Source organism: Agelaius tricolor, unplaced genomic scaffold (assembly GCF_023055355.1).
Source record: "Agelaius tricolor isolate 1412-34295 unplaced genomic scaffold, bAgeTri1.0.p SCAF_12, whole genome shotgun sequence".
In the NCBI taxonomy this organism is placed as follows: domain Eukaryota; kingdom Metazoa; phylum Chordata; class Aves; order Passeriformes; family Icteridae; genus Agelaius; species Agelaius tricolor.
In genome coordinates this window covers 25,313,527-25,336,439 of record NW_027269272.1, presented here as the reverse complement: position 1 = coordinate 25,336,439, position 22,913 = coordinate 25,313,527, and the positions used below count along the sequence as shown (strand labels likewise).

Here is a 22,913-nt window from a genome sequence, read left to right as displayed (position 1 = left end):
AAATGCTGATGTTGGAAGTGCTCTGTTTCTTACATATATATTATTTATAAAGACTCACCATAAACCTGGGCATACAGGCATTTAAACATGATTACTCTGATTTCTCAATTAAAAATGATTGTATGGTTTCCTGTACCAGATTTTGAAATGATGAAACAAACCCAGTTTTCTTCATGTATGTATAAAAGCTCTAAACATTTAGATGGAGAAACTTATAATACATATATTCAACACACAGCACACTTCATACACTGAATTATTGTAACCCAATGCAGTATAAATTACCAGATTATGGCAGTGTAGTTGTCAAGCTTAGTCCAATTCCCAAGTTTTATTTCCAGAATAATTTATAAATATACATCTGGTATCTTTTCTTTCTTGCAGAACTACCTTGGAACACCATTGCTCCACCCTGAGCAAGGCTGTCTCACTGTTCCCTTTCATTAGAAGTGAATTAGACAGTATTAAAGAGGTCATCTCCAGCAACATGGAGAACTTTGCTGCCATGAAGGAGGAAATTTTTCGGCAAATAAAAGCCATGAGCAAAGAAGCTCTGACAGGTAAAGCATCCTGCAACCATTTTGGGCAAGAGAAAAAAGGATCCTCCAGGGTGCTGGTCCAGCATCCCCCCTGTGGGAGCTGCTGGAGTGTCCTGCAGTGCTGCCCCCCAAGCTGGACAGGCTGCCCCTCTTCCCTTCCAGCTGGCTGGGAGGGCAAGTGAAGAAAAAGGGGAAAATAATGAAGGTGGAGAATGCAGTCCTGCTGTTAATCGCCCATCTTAAGTAGAACATCAGGCTCTGAGGGTAAAATTCAAAGAATTGGTCTCATTTTGAGTGCAGGACCAGCAAGGACCTCTGGAGCAAAGCCACACCCAAGAGCAGCAGCTCTCCCTGCTCCATTCCTGGGTGAGAACGAGCTCTGCCAAGTGCAGCCCCCCTTATCTGAGGAGTCCTGGGGCCTGGAGGGGCACAGAGCAGCCTCTGGGCTGGCCAGAATTCCCTTGGCCCCTTCCTGCTCCCACAAGGGCCAGGGGAGCTGGAGTGGAGCCTTTCTTACACAGGCTCTGTATCCCTCATCCAACATTTCCCCTTCAGACTAGTGCCACACCAGGAATATCACACCCATCCTCAAATCCAGCTTTCCCCATCAAAACTGTTTAGCCCTACTTATTTTTGCTGGCCTGTGAATGCCATTTTAAAAGCTTTGATGTTCTTGTTCATGACTAACATAAAATAGCAGCAGTCTGCATGGGTTTGTTTTGCCTCCTCAGAAATACCCAAATTGAACCAAAGATTGGCAAAATCCCAGCGGGAGAACGAGTGCCTGCAGGAGAAGGTCAAGCACCTCACTGAGGTGGCTGACACAGTTGAGCTGAAAACTCAGCAGCTCCAAACTTCCCTTCAGCAGGGCAACGAGCTCCAGAGTCGGTGCCGGGAGCTGCAGAAGGAAACTCTGGGTAAGAGAAGTTCTTATCTTTTCTAGCAAAAATCCCAGGGGGGGAAAAAGTGTTTTTAAAAGCACCAGAGTTGTTGTGGTTGTTACTGTGAAAAGACTCAACAGGCCTGAATAAAAGGTGGGTGTCTGCAGTGAGAAGGAGGGAATGTCATTCCAAGGAATCTGGACCCTGCTGGGAGCACCAGGCAGCTGGCTGGGAGGGCAAGGCAAGAAAAAGAGGGAAACAGTGAAGGTGGTGGAACACAATCCTGCTGTTAATTGTCCATCTTAAGCAGAACATCAGGCTCTGAGGGTAAAATTCAGAGAATTGGTCTCATTTTGAGTGCAGGACCAGCAAGGACTTCTGGCTCTCAGAGCAGGACTGAAAAGCAGGACAGGTCAGGCCAGGCCCTTTCCTCTGAGTCATTAACAGCAGACTCCAATGATCTGCCCTTGATTGTGTCCCAGGAAGCAGAAAATGCTCTTGGGAAGGATGAGAGCAGTGACAGCACTTAGAGTGACACCCTGGGAGCTGTGTGCAGACAAAAACTCACTGCAAAAGGATTATGTATGTGGGTGCCTCTTGGATCTCTTCTCTCTTGCATTCACAGCTCTGGCTCAGAGGTATTTGGGATCTTGGGAACACAAGTGAGGTTGTGCTGCTCCAGGCAGGGTTTGCAGTCCCCAGGCAGGCACAGCAGTGCCCAGCTGCCCTGTGCTCAGCCTGGGGACACCCTGAAAGCAGCAGCTCCCAGTGATGGTCACTTCCCAGTGATGGTCACTTCCCAGTGATGGTCACTTCACTGCTCCTGCAGCACCTGTGGAGACAGCAGGTGTGAGATCCCATCCCTGAGTCACCATCCCTTAGCATGGACATGTCACTCATTATTAGATTGTAATAACAGAATAATATCTTACTATTGAATTATTTATTTTTATAACAATACTGCTAAAAAGCTCCAGCAACGACACCTTCTGTCTTTGTAGAAATTATAAGGAGCAGTGCACATAAATCTCACCAGATGGTCTCTCACACTCTGAAATACCTCATAACATCAAACACTTGTATTGCTGTGTTTATGTGATGGGAAAACTGCCCTTAGCTGGGGTTCCCTTTCCCCTCTGTTTACTCCAGAGGTTGCTGCAAACAATGGGTTCAGGGTTTGTTCATGAGCATGGCAAACAAACACTTCCAGTTTCAGCTTTGCCCCTTTTAACTCCATCTACAATTGCCTGTTCTTATCTTAAAAGAGAGGTTTTCACAGTCTCTATTTTATTACATCTTTTAAAGGTTGTTCAATGTGTTCCATATTTTTGGGGCGCCTGCATGGCTTCTTGGATCTTCTGAAAACCTGAATTTGCTTCCTCCCTAAATTGGCATGTTGCACCAGCCCATCACAATTAATTATCACAGAATCCTGGAATGTTTTGGGTCGGGAGGGACCTTAAAGCTCATCCCATTCCCCCCCTGCCATGGGCAGGGACACCTTCCACTATCCCGGGCTGAAAATTTGCAGTGAAATATAAAACAACTGAGATTTTATGGAGAAAACACAACTGAAAACACAGCTTATTCCATATATGGAATTCACACAGAATATTAGGACCCTGCAAAATCTTAATGATGAGTAAAAATACCATCTAAGCTGGTTGATGTTTTATGTGATACATTTTAAGATTGATTAATAAAATGTAGCAGTCACTTGCTAATAAATGAGTTATTAAGGAGCAGTTAAACGTTTGATGTGGGTATCCAGAAGGAGTTTCAAGGCAGGAAAGCTGCTGGCTCAGGCATTTGGATTCCACCCTTCCTGAATGGATCAGTAAAACACAAATCCAGCAGGATTTCAAGGGGTCTGGCTCTAGGGAACACATTGCTGGATCAGGGTAATAAACCCAGTTAATGCACTGCTGATAAAAATGGTTCTCTTTGAAATACCAAACAGAGCTTTTTCATGAAACAATCATTAAATATGAAATGAGTTTGCCATTGTATTAAAATAAATGAGTGGGAACAAACAGCATCTTACTGGAAATCAGTTCCAGGGAGTGGATTTGTCCTGTCCAAAGTGGGGTGTGGAAATCAGCCACATCCTGAGTGTCCATGCTTTGGGGGGAGCTTGGGGTTTTGCCTTATTTTGCTTTTTTTCCCTCCCACAAACTACCCCAAAGTCCCTCTTTGAAATAATTTGACACTCCAGAAATAATAAAAACCACCAGGATTTGTGATTTACATGTTTTTAAAGGATTTTCCTTTCTGCAACCAATATTTTGAAGATTATTCTGTTGCATATTTCTCACAGAATTGTAAAGTCATGATTATTTCCCACCCCAGCAGGCATTTGCAGGGGCCAAGCAGTTGTTTCTGGTGTTGTTTTTTGCTCTCATGCTTGTGGAGGCTTTCTGGAGATTCCCTTTGTGGGGGATTTGTGGGATCAGTTGGATTGCTGGCTTCAAGGCCCTTTTCAGCCTCACAGAGCATCACCCAGTTGAGGGAGGTGACAGGTCTTGACAAGTGCTCCACACAGGGTGAGGTCTGCTGGGGAATTGTTCAATCAATCAGAGTCCCCAGATCAAAAACCACTAATGGTGATAATGTGTCTGTGTTCTTGGTGCTGGCTGCAGGAGCACGGGCTCCTAAAGGATTTCTGCTTTCATTTTATTACCAGCTAGATCCTTTACTTCATCACAAATCAAAAAATCATCCTTCTTCCCCAAAGTCCTTGTGGCTTTTCTTTAGCTCATGACAGCTCTGGCCTTGCTCTGGATGGGTTGAAATTGCTGGTGATGCTCCCAAAATCTGAATTTTCAGTCTTTGGCTGCTCCTGCTCCACAGGCTACTCCAGCTCCCAGTCTAAACCTGGTGGTCTGCTGCCATGATGAGGCTGATGAGAGAGGATGGAAAACTGCAGCTGGAGAGGGGAATGCAAGCACTCCTCATGGGAAGGAGAGGGAATGCAAGAATTCCTCATGGGAAGGAGAGGGAATGCAAGCATTCCTCATGGAAAGGAGAGGGAATGCAAGCATTCCTCATGGAAAGGAGAGGGAATGCAAGCATTCCTCATGGAAAGGAGAGGGAATGCAAGCATTCCTCATGGAAAGGAGAGGGAATGCAAGCATTCCTCATGGAAAGGAGAGGGAATGTTAGCACTCCTCATGGAAAGGAGAGGGAATGGGAGCATTCCTCGTGGAAAGGAGAGGGAATGGTAGCCCTCCTCATGGAAAGGAGAGGGAATGTTAGCCCTCCTCAAGGAAAGGAGAGGGAATGTTAGCCCTCCTCAAGGAAAGGAGAGGGAATGTTAGCCCTCCTCAAGGAAAGGAGAGGGAATGGTAGCACTCCTCAAGGAAAGGAGAGGGAATGTTAGCCCTCCTCAAGGAAAGGAGAGGGAATGTTAGCCCTCCTCAAGGAAAGGAGGTGTTTTCATCTCCTGGAGCGTCTTTAATGGCACTTTAAAAACCACTGTGAAGAGCTTTGAAAATGCAAAGGGGGAAGAGTTTCCTGAGCTGTAGGTAGTGCAGACAGCACTGTTCATGCTCCAAGTGCTGTTGAAATGTATTTTTTTATGAATTCCAGCTGTGGTGGGAAGGCTGGGGAGGGTCAGAGCTGGGGGGTGCAGGGCTGCTGGTGGAGCAGAGAGAGAGGCAAAGGCTCATTAGAGCTTTTCAGCAGCCTGAGTGCCACAGGAGGCACAGGAATCCATGGCAAACAATCCCAGCTCCTGCCAGGGGCTGGGACCAGGCTGCTGCAGAGAGTGACTGAGGGAAGGGCCACACTTTGCTTCCAGAGGAGAAGCAGGAATCCAGGTTCTCCTGTGGAGCCAGGAGAGGAGAAGCTCCAGGGAGAGCTCAGAGCCCCTGGCAGGGCCTGAAGGGGCTCCAGGAGAGCTGCAGAGGGACTGGGGACAAGGATGGAGGGACAGGAACCAGGGAATGGCTCCCAGTGCCAGAGGGCAGGGCTGGGTGGGAGATTGGGAATTCCTGGCTGGGATGGGATTCCCAGAGCAGCTGGGGCTGCCCCTGCATCCCTGGCAGTGCCCAAGGCCAGGCTGGACACTGGGGCTGGGAGCACCTGGGGCAGTGGGAGGTGCCCCTGCCATGGCACTGGGTGGGATTTAAGGTCCCTTCCAACCCAAACCATAATTCTGCATTAAAGGATGTGTCTTTATTGTCTTTATTTTATTTTGTCTGCTTGGCCTAAAATGCTGAGGGTAAAAAATTATCCCCAAGGAAAATTAAGGTCAGAATCTCCATTTTTTTCCTGTTTAGTTTTTCCAGTATTTCAAAGTAATTTTAATGTGTAGGAGAAGCAGGTCTGTAGGAATTGTGACATATCCCAGTTAGCTTGGCTTCAAACAGGCAGGAATACAGGCAGAAAATTCAGGCTTTAGACCCAGGCCTTTGATGGTGGAGTGTGAACTCTGGCCATGGAGGAGCAAATCCAATCCTTCTGAGTGCAGGCATGCTTGCACTGTGTCACTGGGGGCGTGGGAGGGGAGCAGGCTCTGCCAAAATAACATTTTTTCCCTATTTAAGGATTTTGAAGGTCTTGGAGATTGTCATGATTGCACGGTTGCAGTTGTTGGTTTATTCTGTTGAGGCTGCCCTTGGTTTGTGCCACTCAGAACTATTTAGGATCCGGTCCCTTTTTCTGCTTTTCTCTGCTGGTTTTCTGCATGAAGGTGTAAGAGCGAGGCACAGGCCCATGGAGCCCAGCCTGGCAGTGGTCAGCAGCAAATGCTGGGGGAGATAAACCCCAGCCCTCCTCCCCTGGCACATCCTCCCAGTTCCTGGCAGCTCTGGGTGAGTTGGACACTTCCTGATGGCACTGCTGAGGTCTCCTGAAAGGATCGAAATCTGGAGTCCATCCCTGGGCTCCTTCCAGACTTTTGTGAGTCACAAATTAAAAGAAGGACTTTGTTGTGTAGACAAAAAAAAAAAATTATCATAGAGAACACAGTACATGAGCTATTAGAAATACAAAGAATTAGTTCTGTTCTGTGCAGGGCCTTGGGGTGTTACTTCACTGCTTTGGTCTCCTTAGAAACACGTGGTGAGGCAACGTTTTCCTGCCTGACACTGTAATTTTTCATGCATGTATTTCATATTTCTCACAGATTGCCTGCTATGCTCTTTAAATAAATGTACTGGGAACTATCTGTGTTAAGTGTACATCTGAATTTGCCTGGAATTGGTGTTCTGAGAAAAATATTTTTGCCCCCTTTGGCGCAGCTGATTGGCCAAATTCAGGGCCCATACAAGGGGTGGTTATTAAGTAAGTTTTAAATAATTGCTACAAATTCCTATTTCCCAAAATCCACGAGGAATCCAGCACGAGGGGCTGGGTTCCAGTGTGCCTTGGCCAGGGATCTGTGTGCTCTCAGTTCCAGTTCCTGGACCATCCTCAGCTCTGAGCTCCCAGTGGGTTCCAGGCTGGTCCCTGGGGCTGAGAGGGCCCAGGGGAGGGTGGAGGATCCCAGGTGGGGATGGCAGATGAGCCTCAAGCTGTGGCTGCTCCTTCCCTGGAGGTGTCCCAGGCCAGGCTGGGTCAGTGGGAGCACCTGGGACAGTGGGAGTGTCCCTGCCATGGCAGGGCTGGAGCTGGATGGGATTTAAGGTCCCAGCCCAAACCATCCTGGGGTTCTGGATTCCATGATCTGTTTGAGCAGTGCTTATGAACCTCCCCATGAAATCTGAACTTCAGGGAAATAATCTTCTTTTTTGTGCACATGTATGAAACATCGAGCTTGTATTTAGATTACCCTCAAATTGTCAGCAATTATATTGGTTTGGATTTTGTAGGTTTTGCAGGAAAAGCAGAAAATTACACAGCTCTACCACGTGTGCCTCTGATCCGGCCTCCCTGGGAATCTGTTAGGAATTAGCTGTGGAGCTGATGGCTTCCAGAGCGGCTGCTTACCCAATGTGCTGCTTATTATTTTCATTTTTCACTGAAAACTTTACCAGTTGTTGCTGTTTCCAGGCAGGAGCTGGGGCACCGTGCCCTCGGATGCAAACTGGGTGGTTCAATTCCTGCAAGCCAGCTGTGGGCAGGCTCTGCTGCCTGCTTTGCACACACCAGGGGCTGCAGTGATGCAATCAGCCCAAGGAAGAGGAAACAGCCCCCAGTTTGCTCTGTTTCTGTTTCTGTGGTTCCGCAGGTCCTCGTGCACGCTCGGGCCGTGCCCCCGGCCCCTGTCCCTGTCACAGCCCAGCTCACAGAGGTTACTGGAAGGTTGGTGACTGTGCTGGGAGCCATTCTGAGTCACAGCAACAAGTCAAGCTCAGCAGGAATGAAACTGAGATGGGTCTGGCTTGCCGGGTCTTTGAGCCGTGGTGGTTGCTGCAGCACTGGGCCCAGTATCAGTATTACACAGTGGGAGCTCTTTCTGTTGGCTTTGCATGTTTTGCACTTGGCTTTATTTTCATTACCAGAGAACATTTTTACATAAGGGTTTGAATACATTTTCCTCTGTTGAGCAGGTTTGCAGCACAAGTTTCCCTTTGTATTGCCATTCTCCTCATTAGCTGCCTCATTTTTACCATGGTTTTCACTGGAATCTGCCTCCATGGGTGTGGGACTTTCTGCTCACCAGCTCCCATTGACTTTGGTGGGAATTCTCTCAAGAGAAGACTTGCAGAAACTATTTGTGTAATTAAATCCATCTCTTCCCTCATGAAAAACTCCTGTCCATGCTCAGTGAGCATGAAAACTTCTGAGAACAAATGGAGTGAAAGAGGAAACAGCTTTGAGGGAGACCACCCAAAGTACAGAACCAAACCAAGCATCATCCCTCTCCTTTTCCTTTATTCCAGAACTTGTGTCCACACTCCCACACTGAGGGAGAAGAGAAAAGACCACAGTTATTAATCATTGGCAGAAATATTTTAAAATAACAATTCTAAAAAAGGTCAGAGAGAGTTGTTTGGGAAAATCTTCTGCACAGCAGCCTGTGAGGATGGGCAGAGGGTTCTGCTCCTTCTGGTGTCCACCCACACCGACGTGGGCTTCGTGTGTTTGCACAGGGTCACGTTCCTGCTGGCAGGGCTGTGCTCACATCTGCTGGGCAGCTGCAGCCACAGCTTCTCCCTTTCTGCAGGAATTCCCACAGGCTCTGCCAGGAATGGAAGCTGGGTTCCTTAGCTTTGGGAAGGGCAGGACAGGGCACGGCTGAGGAGTGCCCAGTGAGGGCACCAGCAGGGACTGGTGTGTCCAGAGGGAGCTGGGCCACCACTGCTGGCTCAGGGAGGAAGGAAAGTGCCACCACTGTCACAGCCTGGGGCTCTGCTCACCTCGGTCCAGCTTCCACCCATGGCAGGGACAGCACCTGAGGGCTGTGCCACAGGTGCAGTACACAAAAATTACTGATTTGTTTGTTGTTTGATTTGTTTTGGCACCCACAGCAGGTGGTGGAGAAGCTGCTTCTACAATTAACTTCCATGATTTTTCCAAGGGTTCAGAAAAGTCCAAGAAATTTTACTTTTCTCTTCAAAAAGCTCTTTATAAATGCTGATAGTTTGATAGATCCAACAGGTCCTGTGTGTTTTACCCTGTATAATTCTCTCCCTGATTTTTTTTGGTTTTTTTTGTTGCAGTCTTATGAACAATTTTCCTTTTCCCTTTACTGAAAAGAGGAGATTCTTCCACTTGTAGGATTTATCAAGATAAGGTGTGGCTGGCAGGAAATCCCACACTGGGATCATCCATCATCATTGCAGGAAATGACTGACAGACACATGTGGGAAAAGTTACAGAAACTCAGGGAATTGGGGTGAAATGATAAATTTAAGAACAGGAGTGACAGATTTGGCTTCTGGGAAGGTACATCAGGGAGCTTTGAAGGACTGTCTTGGGAGCTGCTCCCTTCAGAGACAGGGTCACTTCACTTTGCTGTTGCTTTCTGCAGAATAATCTTGTTTTTCCTTTCACTTCCACACCTGTTGCAACGATTTGTCATTGGATTTTTTTCCAGGTATCTTTTGGTACTGTCCTTTTGGTAGAACCTTTGATTTCAAATCATTCCTAGGTTTCCTGGAAAGGCAGCCCTGGTTCACGAGGATGTTTAGAGATGCCCAAGTTGCTGTGGCTGCCCCATCCCTGAGGTGCTCCAGGCCAGGCTGAATGGGGCTGGGAGCAGCCTGGGACAGTGGAGGGGAGCTGGGGCTGGAGGAGCTTTGAGGTCCCTCCCAAGCCAAGGCATTCCATGATTCTGTGAGATGTTCATGGAGACGAAAATCTGATTAAGCCCTGTGCCGCTGCTTCAGTTTAAAGGGCTTCACATCTGCAAGTTATGGCTGTTCTCAGGGTCTGAAAGCCTAGAAAAGGAGGATATAATTTAACTAAAAAACCAGGGATTGTACTGGGAAAAAGGCAGTGGCTGATGGGAGCTGAGGTGATGTGTTCTGAAGGATAACATGTAGAGGGTAAGACAAGTACAACACCATTTAATTACTGCCAGGGTTTCAGATGAAGGGAATTCCAGGTGAGTTTTGGGGCCACCTTCCTGCATCTGTTTGCTCTCAGCTTTATGTACAAACAATCTGATTTAAAGCAAACAATCTGATTTAAAGCATTTCATGTTTCAGTGCAGTTGAAGTTGGTGTTTTCTGGTGGGATAAAAAGCCCCAAACACACAAACAAACCCCAGCAAAAAGCTGTAAATTCACTCTGCTCGTGTGCCCTGCTCTGCCTGAGGTGGGAGTGAGGAGCTGCAGGTCCCACCTGGAAACAAACCACTAAAGTGGATTAATTTAACATTAACAGAGACACAACCTCGTGTTTTTGCTTTCAGATTTAACAAATCAGGTGGAGACAGCTGGCCTGCAGCTGCAGAAGGTGACAGCAGAGATGGACCACTACAAGAAGCTGTTGCTGTAAGATTCCCATTCCTTGATTGCTTCCCACTGCACATAAAACACATCAACCACTTTTTTCTTCCAGCAAGTCAGAAGACTTTTTCTTCCTGCTTGTCAGAATGCTCTGAGAAGGTTTGGACCAACAGAGGAACTGTTTTATCTTCATCTGATTATTTCTAAGCACCTGCCTGAGCCATGGGAGCAGGGCTGCCTTCCTGCAGCAGGGATTGCTGGAGCTGCAGAGGAGGGAGAAGGAGCCTGATGCAGTGCTTCACCTAACACACAGGTGTAGGAGGCATTTTGGAAAATCCATGGAACTTCAGGATAAAAATGTGTATATACACGTTTTTATGTAGGAAGGAAGGAAGGAATCTATAGTGATAGAGCACTGCCAGAGGGCAGGGCTGGGGGGGATATTGGGAATTAGGAATTGTTCCTTGGGAGGGTGGGCAGGCCTGGCACAGGTTTTCCAGGGAATTTGTGGCTGTTCCTGGATCCCTGGCAGTGCCCAGGCCAGGCTGGATGGGCTTGGAACCACCTGGTCTGTGCAAAGTGTGGGTGGAACAAGATGGGCTTGGGGGTCCCTTCCAACCCAAACCATTGCAGGATTTTCTCCCAGAGCACTCCCCAGCACTCAGAACACTCCCACAGCAGGAGCCTGACACCCCAACAGCACAGAACATTACAAATCCCGCAGCTGAGGGCTGGAAACCTCCGTGGGCACTGGGGGACATCACCTCCAGGAGCATCCAGGATGCTGGAAAGGGCCAGGTTGTGTTTGAGAGGCTCAGGGGTCAGAGCTGGCACTGCCAGGCTCCTGAGCACTCACCTGCACTCTGTGCCCCTGATTCCCTGGAACCTGAGCACAGGATTTGAGCTGCTCTGCACCTCCTGTTCCAGCTCCTGCACTCAGGGGTCTGACCACGAGCGAGTTGCAAATATTTGGGATGCTTAGCAACAAAGTGCTTCAGTGATAATGTAAGGATTGAGTGGGAAACAAAGATGTCATGAACACAGTTAAATAAACACGGAGGGCTTTCCAAGTGTAAATTAACATTTCAGCGTAATATGGGCACAGTTTAATAAAACAACATATTCTATATCTGTTTAAATGTAAATATGAACCTTAACCATGGTTATTAATTGCTGCAATGGTGACATAATGACATGAAACCTGCAAAGTTTCCAGCCCTTTTACCTACAAAATTGGGATTTGTTCCACTTTATTCATTTATTACTCAAAATTGTCATCAGTGTTGCAAGATCTCCCTTCTTGTTTGCAACATTTGTGATCCAGGTCAGGCTGAGATGGCACTGGAAGTGTAACTTCCAATGGCCAGTAACCATTGCTGGAGCTGACAGAACTTTGTGTTCGTGGCCTTTTACCTGAAATGGAAAATGCAAGGAGGAAAATACACCCAGAAGTGATCTCGAGGCTGCTGCAGGAGGAAAGGCTTATTCCTTTGCATAATATCCTCTTTCCCAATGGTTTTTAGGGTGAAGTCAACAGAACTTGATGTCTGTCAAAATGAACTGAAAAAGATCAAATATGAGAATGGAATTGCTGAGTCCAGGTAAATGCTGAAATGATATTTCATATTTTTGAGCAATGACAGCAAACATTTTATTATTTTAATGCAGTTTTTATGCAATAAATAAAAAAAAAATCTGTCAAGTCAGTAGATTTAACTTCATAAAGAACACATGGAGTTTTGGCCAATATTTTATTTTCCAGGCATTATTATTTCTGTCTATGAATAAGAATATAATAACTACAATGCTGTTATCTCTTTATTTCATCTGTAGACTTACGAAAGAGCTGAAGGAAAAGGAGGAATCCCTTCTCCTTTGCCAACAAGCCTGCAAGCATTTACAGGAGGAGGTGGCTGAGAAAGAAAGGAGAGAAGAAGATCTGAAAAGAAGAACTGGGAGATCAGAGAGTGAGCTGGAAACCCTGAAAGCTCTGCTGGGCCAAACAGAGCAGGAGGTGCTGATGCTGAAACAGGAAAGGTAAAGGGAGCTGAGCTGGACTCAGGTGCTCCTGGAAATTCTGGAGATGTTGGAGGTCATTGGATTGGGATTTTAAATTATTATGGGAGAGACAAAACTTGGATGAAGAGAAGAAAAAGTACTGTTAAAAATAAGAGTAGAGAAGTTCTGCTTGGACTGCAGAGCTTCAGCTTGAATTTAATCTGCGCTCCAAAGCCCCATTTTTGCAGCTGTTCAGCTGCTCTTTGTGCTCAAGGTGCAGGGAATATTCAAACTCTTGAAATGCAGAACAGTTGGTGCCTCCTGGCACTTCTAAATGCTGAAATCAAGCCTGTGGCTGTCAGAGTAAAACTGGAGATGGAGATTCTGCTGCAGGTAATTAAATAAAAATGGATTCAGGTTGCTGGGTCCAAAGCAGAGGCACTCAGGGCAAACAGCCCTCAGCAGCCCAGTGCTTTATTTTGCACATCTCAAAGCAATCCCAGGGACAATGGAGCTTTGTTCACAGCTGAGACCCTTCAGAGCCAGGCTGAACTGGTGGGAAGCTGCTCTCACACCTCCCCAAGCACCAGATCCTGTCCAAGAGCCTGGCTGAGGGAATATTGAGGCATTTTGAGGTGGACAAGTTGTTAACAACATCAATGAAAGGAATTTACCCTCTCCAGGAGTCTCGCCCTACAAGCCCCAGTAACAAACAGTTCCTTGAACGACAGAAAGCACTCAGTAGTTTTCATTCCAAACCCATTACAATTTTTAAATTAATGATCCTAATATTCCAAGCTCATGAAATACAAGTTCTGGGTGGAATATTTTAAGTTTCTCTGTGTTCTTTGAGATTTGTCTTGAAAATATCAGAGAAGTATTAAAATGCCATTTGAAGTGGAAGATCAAGCACTGTATTTTCTTTGAAACATTGAATGAAAACATTAAATTCAGGAGGCAAGTGAGTGCATGGTGGGGATTCCAAGTGGTGATTCCTGGGGCAAGGACGAGCAGGACTTCATTTCAAGGCAAGGGGGTTGCAGCAGTGTGGCCAGAGCCCAGGTTTACATGGATTTTGTGTTTTTAGGGAGCTGCTGAAGAGCAGGACGGAGCAGCTGCAGGAGACACTGAGGCAGAAGGTGCAGAGTGAGGACTCCTGGAGGGACAAGGTGACTCTGGGGGCTCTGCTCTGGGGGTTCAGTTCCACACAGGGCACTGGAAAAGGAAACCAGGGAATGATCTCCTCCAGTGCCACGGGTGGTGCAGCCATGGAATCACACACAGCCTGCTTTGGAAGTGACTCAGCCAAAAATTCTGTCAGGAACACACAAATGGTGTTTGCCTTTGGCCTCTGGGGCCTCAAACCCCTGAATTCCCAGGGAAGGGTTTGTTTGGGGAGCCTCCTGTTTCCAAAGGCACATTTAATGTTGGCTCAAGTTCATGGAATCCCAGGATCTCAGCCTGGTTTGGGTTGGAGGGACCCTAAAGCCCCTCCAGTGCCACCCCTGCCATGGCAGGGACACCTCCCACTGTCCCCAATGTCCAACCTGGCCTTGGGCACTGCCAGGGACCCAGGGGCAGCCACAGCTTGTCCCTAATGCCCTTTGTCCAAGGAGTTCTCCTGCCAGCCTCTTCCAGTGGGATTTGGGAAGCTGCTTCCCATGAACAGCTGTCACCATGTCAACCATCTGTGTTTTCATCTGCAGCTTTCTCCATGAGCACCAAAAACCCCTGAACTGAATAAGAAATAAAAATATATTCATCTATTAATAAGAATAAGAAATAAAAATATATTTATGTATTAAAAAGAATAAAAATATATATTAAAAAGAATAAGAAACTAAAACAAGTGCATATATCAGTGAAGGAAAATTTGAAAGCCGAGTTGAACAATAACTGTGACTTGTCTGATTTTAGCCTCACATAATTGGTGACTGAAATTACTGTATTTTTTGTTTCAGTGTCTGAAAGCTTTATTTAGTCCCAGGAAAACTTGGGGACTGGTAGCAATTAGGATCAGTTACATTTCTTTGCAAACCCCTTCCCTTCCCTGTCACAGGATATAATTTGGGAAGGGGATCAGGCTGGCTCCATAATCAGAGGTTTTCAACCTGACATTGAGGACAAAATAAAGATTGGTGTGGGGGAGAGGGAGCAATTTCAGCTTTGGTGTCACAGCCATTAAAATGCAGCCACAGCAAGGCCCCAGAATTCAGCTCAGCAGCCAAAAAAAATCAACAAATTGACAAAGTGACAAGGTTGCCTTTGGTTGGTGCCACTGCAGAGCAGCAGAGGGTCAAGTTTTCTGTTTAAAATACATAAACCTGAAATGGTTTGAGTGGAACAAAAAAAAGTCACTTTCAGGAAGTCATTTAAGAAATAACTCCATTGGAACACAGCAGATTCATGGAATCCCAGGATTACTGAGTTTCCTCTGAGTGCCAGCAGAGCCCTGAGTGCCACTCCAGTCATGCCTGGGCACCTCCAGCTGTGCTCCTGTCCCTCCTGAGCCACCCTTGCCATGGAGAAATCCCTCCTGGCAGGATGGCTGCACACTTCTATCTTCCTGTTTAAATATTAATTAACGAGGGGCATGTAAGTGGCTGTAAATAAATTAGTGGCCAATGTGCTCTCTTGGAACATCAACCTCCACTTTATTTCTGTCCTGGATCTCAGCTTTATTCATTTCAAATATTAAATGGGAAATGTTTTGTATGAATGAGCTCAGGTTTTTATATTGCCTTTGATTGTTTAGTCTGTGGAGTCAAGGAGCCTCCAACAAGTGATCAGGATCTGCAATAATAGGTAGAGTTAATAAATCTGGGAATTTATGTTCAGAATCCCAACTCCCATCTAAGAACATAGAAATATTATTATTATTAATAATAAATAATATAATATAATCATATATACATATAATTATAATCAATAATATATTTCATATAATCATTAAAATAATATATCATTATTGAATAATTATTATATATAAAAATATTAGTATCACATAATATTAATTACTAATATTATAGAATTATAGACTATTTAATATTAATTACATAATAATAATATTTGGAATAATGATAATTATACTAATATAATTATTGTTACTATATTAATATAATTTAACTATAGATAATATAATTTTAGTATCATTACAATAAATTATTATTATTATTATTATTATTATTATTATTATTATTATTATTGTTGTTGTTGTTGTTGTTGTTGTTGTTGTTGTTGTTGATATTGTTGATATTATTATAATAGTCTACTTTGGGCATCCTAGAAATACAGCAATTTTTAAGCTATAACTTAGTGGGGGATTTTGCACCTCTTCCACACCCTGAATTGGGTATATTTTGCTTTAAAAATAATTAAAATATTTCCAGTTTCTCTTTTCCCCCTAAAGACATTGGGAAGATTTATTATACTTCTGCTCATAATAATGTGTGGAATTAGATAATTGTAATTAAGCTCATTGTGGGCTTTTGTGCTTTTAATCGTTGAAATAATTAGGTTTGTGTTGTGCATTTAATGTGCCTGTTGTGCTCTCAGCCTGCTGCAATTAAATCCATCAGAATCAGCTGCTCAAAGGGAATAGGAACAGCCTGGGAAAGGAAAGTGTTCTCCTAAATGCAGCCTTCAGGGTTTCCTCCAGAATCCAGATTTTTCTATTGGGGAAATGATGGCTGAATTTATAATGTGAATTATTGAAGATGCTGTAAAGGGCTGGGAAATTTCACCCAGTATTCCAACTGGAGAAATTTCACCCAGTATTCCAGCTGGAGAAGGGTCTGGGATGAGCTCCTTGTGACCTTGCAGGGCCTGAAGGGGCTCCAGGAGAGCTGCAGAGGGACTGGGGACAAGGATGGAGGGACAGGAGCCAGGGAATGGCTCCCAGTGCCAGAGGGCAGGGATGGGTGGGAGATTGGGAATTGGGAATTCCTGGCTGGGATGGGATTCCCAGAGCAGCTGGGGCTGCCCCTGCATCCCTGGCAGTGCCCAAGGCCAGGCTGGACACTGGGGCTGGAGCACCTGGGACAGTGGGAGGTGTCCCTGCCATGGCTGGGGTGGCACTGGGTGGGATTTAGGGTCCCTTCCAACCCAAACCATCCCATCATCCCATCATCCCATCATCCCATCATCCCATTATCCCATCCCAGTGTGACAATGGCACTGACCCCTCTTGTCCCCCAGCTGGAGATGGACCTGGCCAAAGGGGAGGCTCGGCACAAGGAAGCAATTCTGAAAGTCAGGGAAGAGGCCAGAGTGGAGCTGGAGCTGGAGAGACAAAAACAGCAGGAGCTGATCACAAAGTACCAGAGAGAACACGAGGAGCTCCAGCAGAAGGTGTGCAATGCTCCAGAGAAAACTTGTGGCAGAAGATCACAGAAAACTGTAAAAAATGGGAATGTGAAGGGATAAAACCTCCTCTGTGTGTCATCCTCTCTCTGGATGATACAATGCTTTTTCACAGTCTTTGTATATTTAATTTTTTTTTAATGGAACAAGCTGAAAATAACTATTCCAGTTCAAGTTAATTGGTGTGGAAGTTCTTTCTCATCTCGTATTTTCACCACCAAAACTCCATCTATGTCCCCAGAGTTGCTAATTATATATTTAATCTGACATCATCACTTCTTAAAAGCTTGGGGCTGTTTCAGGCTATGATGAGGTGCCACAATCCCACCCATATTTTCCCCCTTCCCAAGGGAACCCAGCAGCTCCAGGGCCAGTAAAACCTGCTGGGCTGGACTGGTGCTGGCACCACAGTGGGCTGGGAGCTCCAGATCCCCCTCAAGTTTGATGCAGAAATTGAGAAATTGTACCTGGAACCTGAGTTTCCAAAAGGTTTGATACAATTCCTGAGAGAACCTGGGAAATCTGGAAAAACGAAAGGAATGTGATGAGGTTTTATTATTATTTAAAATCGGGGTCGTGGTGATTTAGAGCTGAAAATGAGTTTGGCTTTGTTCACCTGGCAAATGTTTAACCATGGTTTTTAAACCCTGAGGAAACACCGACTTGCAATAAATTTAACTTGAAGTTAAATTTCCCCTTTTATGTCTCTATTTGATCTTGAACACACAAATTAATCTCTGTGTTCCCAGTGAGTGGTGATTAATTTACAGCTCTCTGGTGTCCTCTGAGGGAATTATGTAGATTCAGAGCTTTTTTTTCTCTCTGAGGACCTGCAAGTTTGAATTTGTTGGTTTTTTCCTCAAGTCACCATTTGTCTGCTATTACTTCTCCATATTTAGAGGTACTGAGATTAATTCCTGTCTGATCTCACCCAGATCCCAGGTTTAATATCTAGTGCCACCAAGAGCTTGAGGATGGAGATGGAAATTCTGGAGAAGAAGCTCCAAGATGCCCAAATGAAAGTGGCAGAGAAGGATGGAGACAAGGAAAAAGAAATCCAGAGCCTTAAAAGGCTCATCAGTGAGCTTGAGTTCCAGCTGACCATGGAAAAGAGCAACAATGAATCATTCCTGGATAAACTGAGGAAAGAAATTAAGCACAAGTCAGATGAACTGGAAAAATTAACCCAGGAGAAGACACAGCTGATTCACAGTTTGAGTCAAGTTCAAGAGGAGGTAGGAACAGGACCCAGGAAATGCCTGGTTATTTTTACTTGGAGACATGTGATTTCTAAAATCATTCAAAGGTCTGTGACCAGAAAATCCATTGAAATGCAAAGATTTCTCAGACAAATCCATCATCATTTCCTAAATACGGTACATCACAAAAGATGTGAACTTGTAATTCAGCAAATGCTTAAATTAGTGCTTCATAGAAAAATATATTACTAAAAATTATTTTTCAGATCCTGCAAGACCTTTCTTAGTTGGTAGCCTACATCCCACTGCCCAAACATGAGTAAACAATGAAGAATTCCCAGTTTTTAGAGTAGAAGCCATGGGTATTTCTCATTCCTTGAACTGGTGCCCCAGCTCCCACCAGTGCAGCCACGTTCCCTAACTCAGGAATGCATCAAAATGAATTAAATGCAAAGAGAAATTCAACTGGTTGATATTCTGACCACAAACATTTGCTGAATGCTTGAAATATAGTGGGAAGGGAGGAGAGAGCTGCTCCATGGGAAATGTGGAGTCAGGGACTGCAGATAAGATTAGGCTGGAATGTCCAAAGCAATTCAGTGGCAGGAAAAAGAATTGGTCAACAGTGAAAATAAAACTCTTCCAAGTGAATTGGTGCTGGGGTTGGTACTGGTTTATTCCTTGGAAAGGTTGGGAAAGGTGTGAGTGGAATTCCAGTGAGGCTGTGCCCAATCTGTGCCCAAGGATGGGAGAGAGGGGCCTTGGCAGTGCTGGGACAGCAGGGGGACTGCACGGCCTAACCATGGGTGATTGCATGATTCCATGTGTTCATCCCTGGTTCTACATCTGGTTCCATCCCTGGTTCCATTCCTGGTTCCATTCCTGGTTCCATTCCTGGTTCCACACCTGGTTCCATATCTGATTCCATTCCTGGTTCCACACCTGGTTCCATCCCTGGTTCCATATCTGATTCCATTCCTGGTTCCACACCTGGTTCCACACCTGGTTCTATTCCTGGTTCCATATCTGATTCCATTCCTGGTTCCATTCCTGGTTCCACACCTGGTTCCACACCTGGTTCCATATCTGATTCCACACCTGGTTCCACACCTGGTTCCACACCTGGTTCCATTCCTGGCTCCAGGCTCCAGGCAGGCTGTGCTCTCCCACTGCAGAGGGTTACAGGGAAAAGCACCATTAACCCCTTGGTGTCACTGCACCTCTGTCCATTACTGCCTTCCCTCCCCAAGAGCAGCATTCCCAGTTCTCCCGCTGGGCAGGAGAGCAGGAACAGCTTCTGGGCACTTCCCTGGGATGCCCCACTGGCTCCCCAGGGAACACAGGATGGTGCAGGGCAGTTCCCTGTCCTAGGAGAGTCCAGGTGTGATGGCTGGCACATTCCTGGCGTTTCTCGTTGCAGAATTCCCTGCTGCAGGGACAGTGCTCTGGGTGTGATGGCTGGCACATTCCCAGCCATCACAGAATTCCAGAATTCTGCAATTCTGTCATTGCAGAATTCCCTGCTACAGGGACAGTGCCCCGGGTGTCTCCAGGTGTGATGGCTGGCCCATTCCCGGCGTTTCTGTGCAGAATTCCCTGCCGCAGGGACAGTGCTCTGGGTGTGATGGCTGGCCCATTCCCGGCGTTTCTGTGCAGAATTCCCTGCCGCAGGGACAGTGCTCTGGGTGTGATGGCTGGCCCATTCCCGGTGTTCGTTTCTCGTTGCAGAATTCCCTGCTGCAGGACACGGTGCGCCGGGAGTGCGAGGAGCGCTTCGAGCTGACGGCGGCGCTGGGCCGGGCCCGGGAGCAGGTGCTGGAGCTGCGGCGGCTCAGCGGGACCCTGCCGGGCTCGCCGCGCTCGCTCCCCGCCGGGGATCTCCGCCTCTCCGGAGCCCTGGGCACGGCCAGGGCTGCCCGCGGCCCCGGCTCGGGCCGGCACGGCGGCAGCAGCGCCGCATCCCTGGAGCCTCCCAAGGGAAGGGCGGCCCCGCCGGGATGAGGCACCGGCCGAGCCAGCTCTGACAGCTGGGAAACCACTCCAGCCTCCGAAGGAACAGCTCCCGAACTCATCCATTCCTACAATTCAAAATCTAGTTAAATATTTGTTTATTTTTGGTGCAGTAACTTTTATCTGTCCAATAATTTATTCATGGTGTAATTAAATGCTGGGCGCATTTCAAGATGGGAAAAGTGAAAAGAGTCTCTCCAAGAGGAGCACAAAGAGTAGCACATCTTCAATGAGTGGGACTGAAATCAGAAAATCCCTGGATCCCAGAAGGTTTGGGTTGGAAAGGACCTTAAAGTTCATCCCATTCTAATGTCCTGGCCCTGGGCAGGGAATAATGGCCCAGCATCACAGGATCCAGGAGGGATGGGGCTGGCAGCAGCCTGGGACAGGAACTGGAGGAGCTTTGAGGTCCCTTCCAACCCAAACCAGTCTGTGATTCCATGATTCCATCACCTCACACCTGGGCTCTTATCTCCCTGTTTGTGTCCTGGGGCAGCAGCTGCAGTAAAGGGGAGCGTGGCCAGGGAGGAACAGCACGTAAAATAACGGGAGCAGGAACAGGATCACGGCTCAGGCACGAGGGAGTGGCCAGGTCCTGGAGCCAAACCAAGTCCAGAACAAATATTTCCCTTCTCCCCCTTCCTCCCAGAACCCAGAGCTTCTGCTGCTAAGCAATAAACAAAATATGGAAATGTCAGGGACCCTTTTTTGCTGGCTTTGCAAACAATGTAATGAATCTCACCACGTCAAGGAAAGTTTACCAAGTGTTTTCCATGGTGGGATGACAGGCAGAGCACAAAGTGCCACGGAGGATGTGGACACCTCATTACAGCCCTGACATTTTAGGAAATCCAGCTTCCTGCAGGAAGTTCTTGTAGGAGTGGTGTCAGGGGCCTTGCCCTCCAGGACTCGTGGCACGAGGCAAAGCCAAACAAAGCTCCAGGAACAAACCTGTCCCTGTGGATCCTGCCCTGCTGGCTGTGGGCAGAATTCCAGCCCTTCCCTTGGAGAAAACACCCCATGGCACAGGGCTGTCCTGTCCTGCCCTGCTGCAAAGGCTCAGAGTGCCCCTGGCAGAGCCAGGCTGGTGCCTGCTCTGGAGGGAGCTCCTGCAGCCCCGACCCTTTCCAGAAAGGATCAATCCCCTGTGCCAGGCAGGGCAATGGGGCTCGGTGGGCTGGGGCTGGTGCTCTGTGTGAGCCCCAGACACATCCCTGGTGTGGCCAACCCCTCCTGAGTGACCCTGCCAGGAGGGTGGGCAGGGGGATCCATCCCTGCTCCCAGGGGACAAAGGGACAGCACAAGAGGAGCCCTGGAATCTCAGTCAGTGCCTCAGTGTGGCTCATCCTTTTCCCACCTGAAGTTGCCCAAAGTGTAATGTTCTCCACAGATGATTTGATGGAGAGTCCAGCCCCTGTCTGGTCCTGCTGCTCCTTCAGCAGAAATTGGGATCAGCAGTGGCCATGCACGGCTTGCCATGGATATCACTTCATTCCCACTGGGATATCACAAACCAAAGCTGGGATGATCACTAGACCTTGCTCTGAGGTGTGTGTAGGATCTGGGATCCCGACTGTGCCTTGCAGATGGAGTTTTTCTACAAAAGAAGAAATTGGACTGCAGGAAAAAGCATCTTAGTTCCCAAGCAGTGTTAAAAGTGCATGGAAATAGAAACTGATGCCACAGATCATTAAAATGTATTAATCAGAATAAAAGCATGACTGTCTTTCTTTGTGCTGTGCATTTTCAATACCAAAATAGGAGTAGGATAATGAAACTGGGGAGATTTCCTTTCACAGACAACCCCCCAGAGCTGCATTTTTAGTTATTTAAAACAGACCCTTATTTCCATCATGAAAATTTGATGTTGGTGGTTACAGGTGGATGAGAGATCCCTGCTGAAGGAAGAACAAACCCCAAACAGCTGTGATGGTGTGAAACACTAATCCAGGGGTTTCATCCTCACAGCACACACAGAATTCATTGGGGTGGGATGATAAAAAGGGCTGAGATTAATGCTGGGGGATTTTCACACCAGGAATGTCATTTGTGCGGAGCTGCTCCCAGGTCACGGCCAGCTCCCATGGATTGTTCTCCTTGGCCCTCCAGGCTCTGGAGTGGGGACAGGGCTCAGTGCCAGGGGACTCTGCTCCTGCCCAGAGAGCCAAGGCAGGGGCACGGGTGCCACCAGACCCCTCAGGGGGATGGAGACCCTTCCACGGAGGGGGTTGGCCCAGGGTGTCCCTGAGGCCACTTTTCCAGACCCCACCCTCCCCTCTGCTCCCTGCAGGGGGATGTGGCTGAGACCAGCAGGGCTCAGGCACTGGTGCCAGGCACGGAATTAACTCAGGGTGGGAAACGTCAGGGAAAGGGGGAATAACCCAGGGGGTCCAGATGGGAGGAAAGAGCTGACATCTGGAAAGGAAAGTCTCAGTGTGAGAGAGAGGAAAATGCCCTCCCTGGAGCTGTGCAGCCAGGGAGGATCCCTGCAGTGGTGGAGCCCCTGTGCTTGAGTCATTCCAAGTGGGTGGGAAACATCCATGGAAAATGTCCTGGCAGGAGCAGCCCTGCGCTGCAGGAGCAGCTGAACCAAAGGGGATTTTCCATCTCCTGATTTATGGTTTGTGGAAAGTGGTTTGGTTTGGCCTGGCACCATTCCATGGAGCAATGCCCAGCTGGCAGTACCTGCTTGGAGCTCTGGGGAAAGAGTCCTGGAAGAAATCTGGTGGGCATAGAGGAAAGGAGCCTGGAGAGCCACAGAATGCAGCAGGTTCTTCTTCCTGCTGGAGGGTCACCCTCTGTCCTGCCCAGATGTCCTTCACCATCACCATCATCATCATCACAGACTCTGTTGAGTTGGAAGGACCTTAAATCCCACCCAGTGCCACCCCTGCCATGGCAGGGACACCTCCCACTGTCCCAGGTGCTCCCAGCCCCAGTGTCCAGCCTGGCCTTGGGCACTGCCAGGGATCCAGAGGCAGCCCCAGCTGTGCCAGGGCCTGCCCACCCTGCCAGGGAAGGATTCCTAATTCCCAATATCCCATCCAGCCCTGCCCTCTGGGATGGGATGCCATTCCCTGGGGC

At 47.3% G+C, this 22,913-nt stretch overlaps 1 protein-coding gene across 1 annotated transcript in view; it reads left to right on the top strand.

Annotated features, from left to right (window-relative positions):
• The window catches only part of LEKR1 (leucine, glutamate and lysine rich 1), a 33,154-nt gene extending 13,334 nt beyond the window's left edge, over nt 1-19,820 (top strand). Inside the window, exons 4-12 of the mRNA XM_071437017.1 lie at nt 385-560; nt 1,271-1,456; nt 10,224-10,305; nt 11,784-11,861; nt 12,094-12,297; nt 13,346-13,427; nt 16,456-16,608; nt 17,556-17,855; nt 19,548-19,820. Coding sequence (XP_071293118.1) covers nt 385-560; nt 1,271-1,456; nt 10,224-10,305; nt 11,784-11,861; nt 12,094-12,297; nt 13,346-13,427; nt 16,456-16,608; nt 17,556-17,855; nt 19,548-19,820 — 1,534 coding nt within the window. The remainder of the gene's footprint in view (nt 1-384; nt 561-1,270; nt 1,457-10,223; nt 10,306-11,783; nt 11,862-12,093; nt 12,298-13,345; nt 13,428-16,455; nt 16,609-17,555; nt 17,856-19,547) is intronic.
• Nucleotides 19,821-22,913: the final 3,093 nt, after the last annotated feature.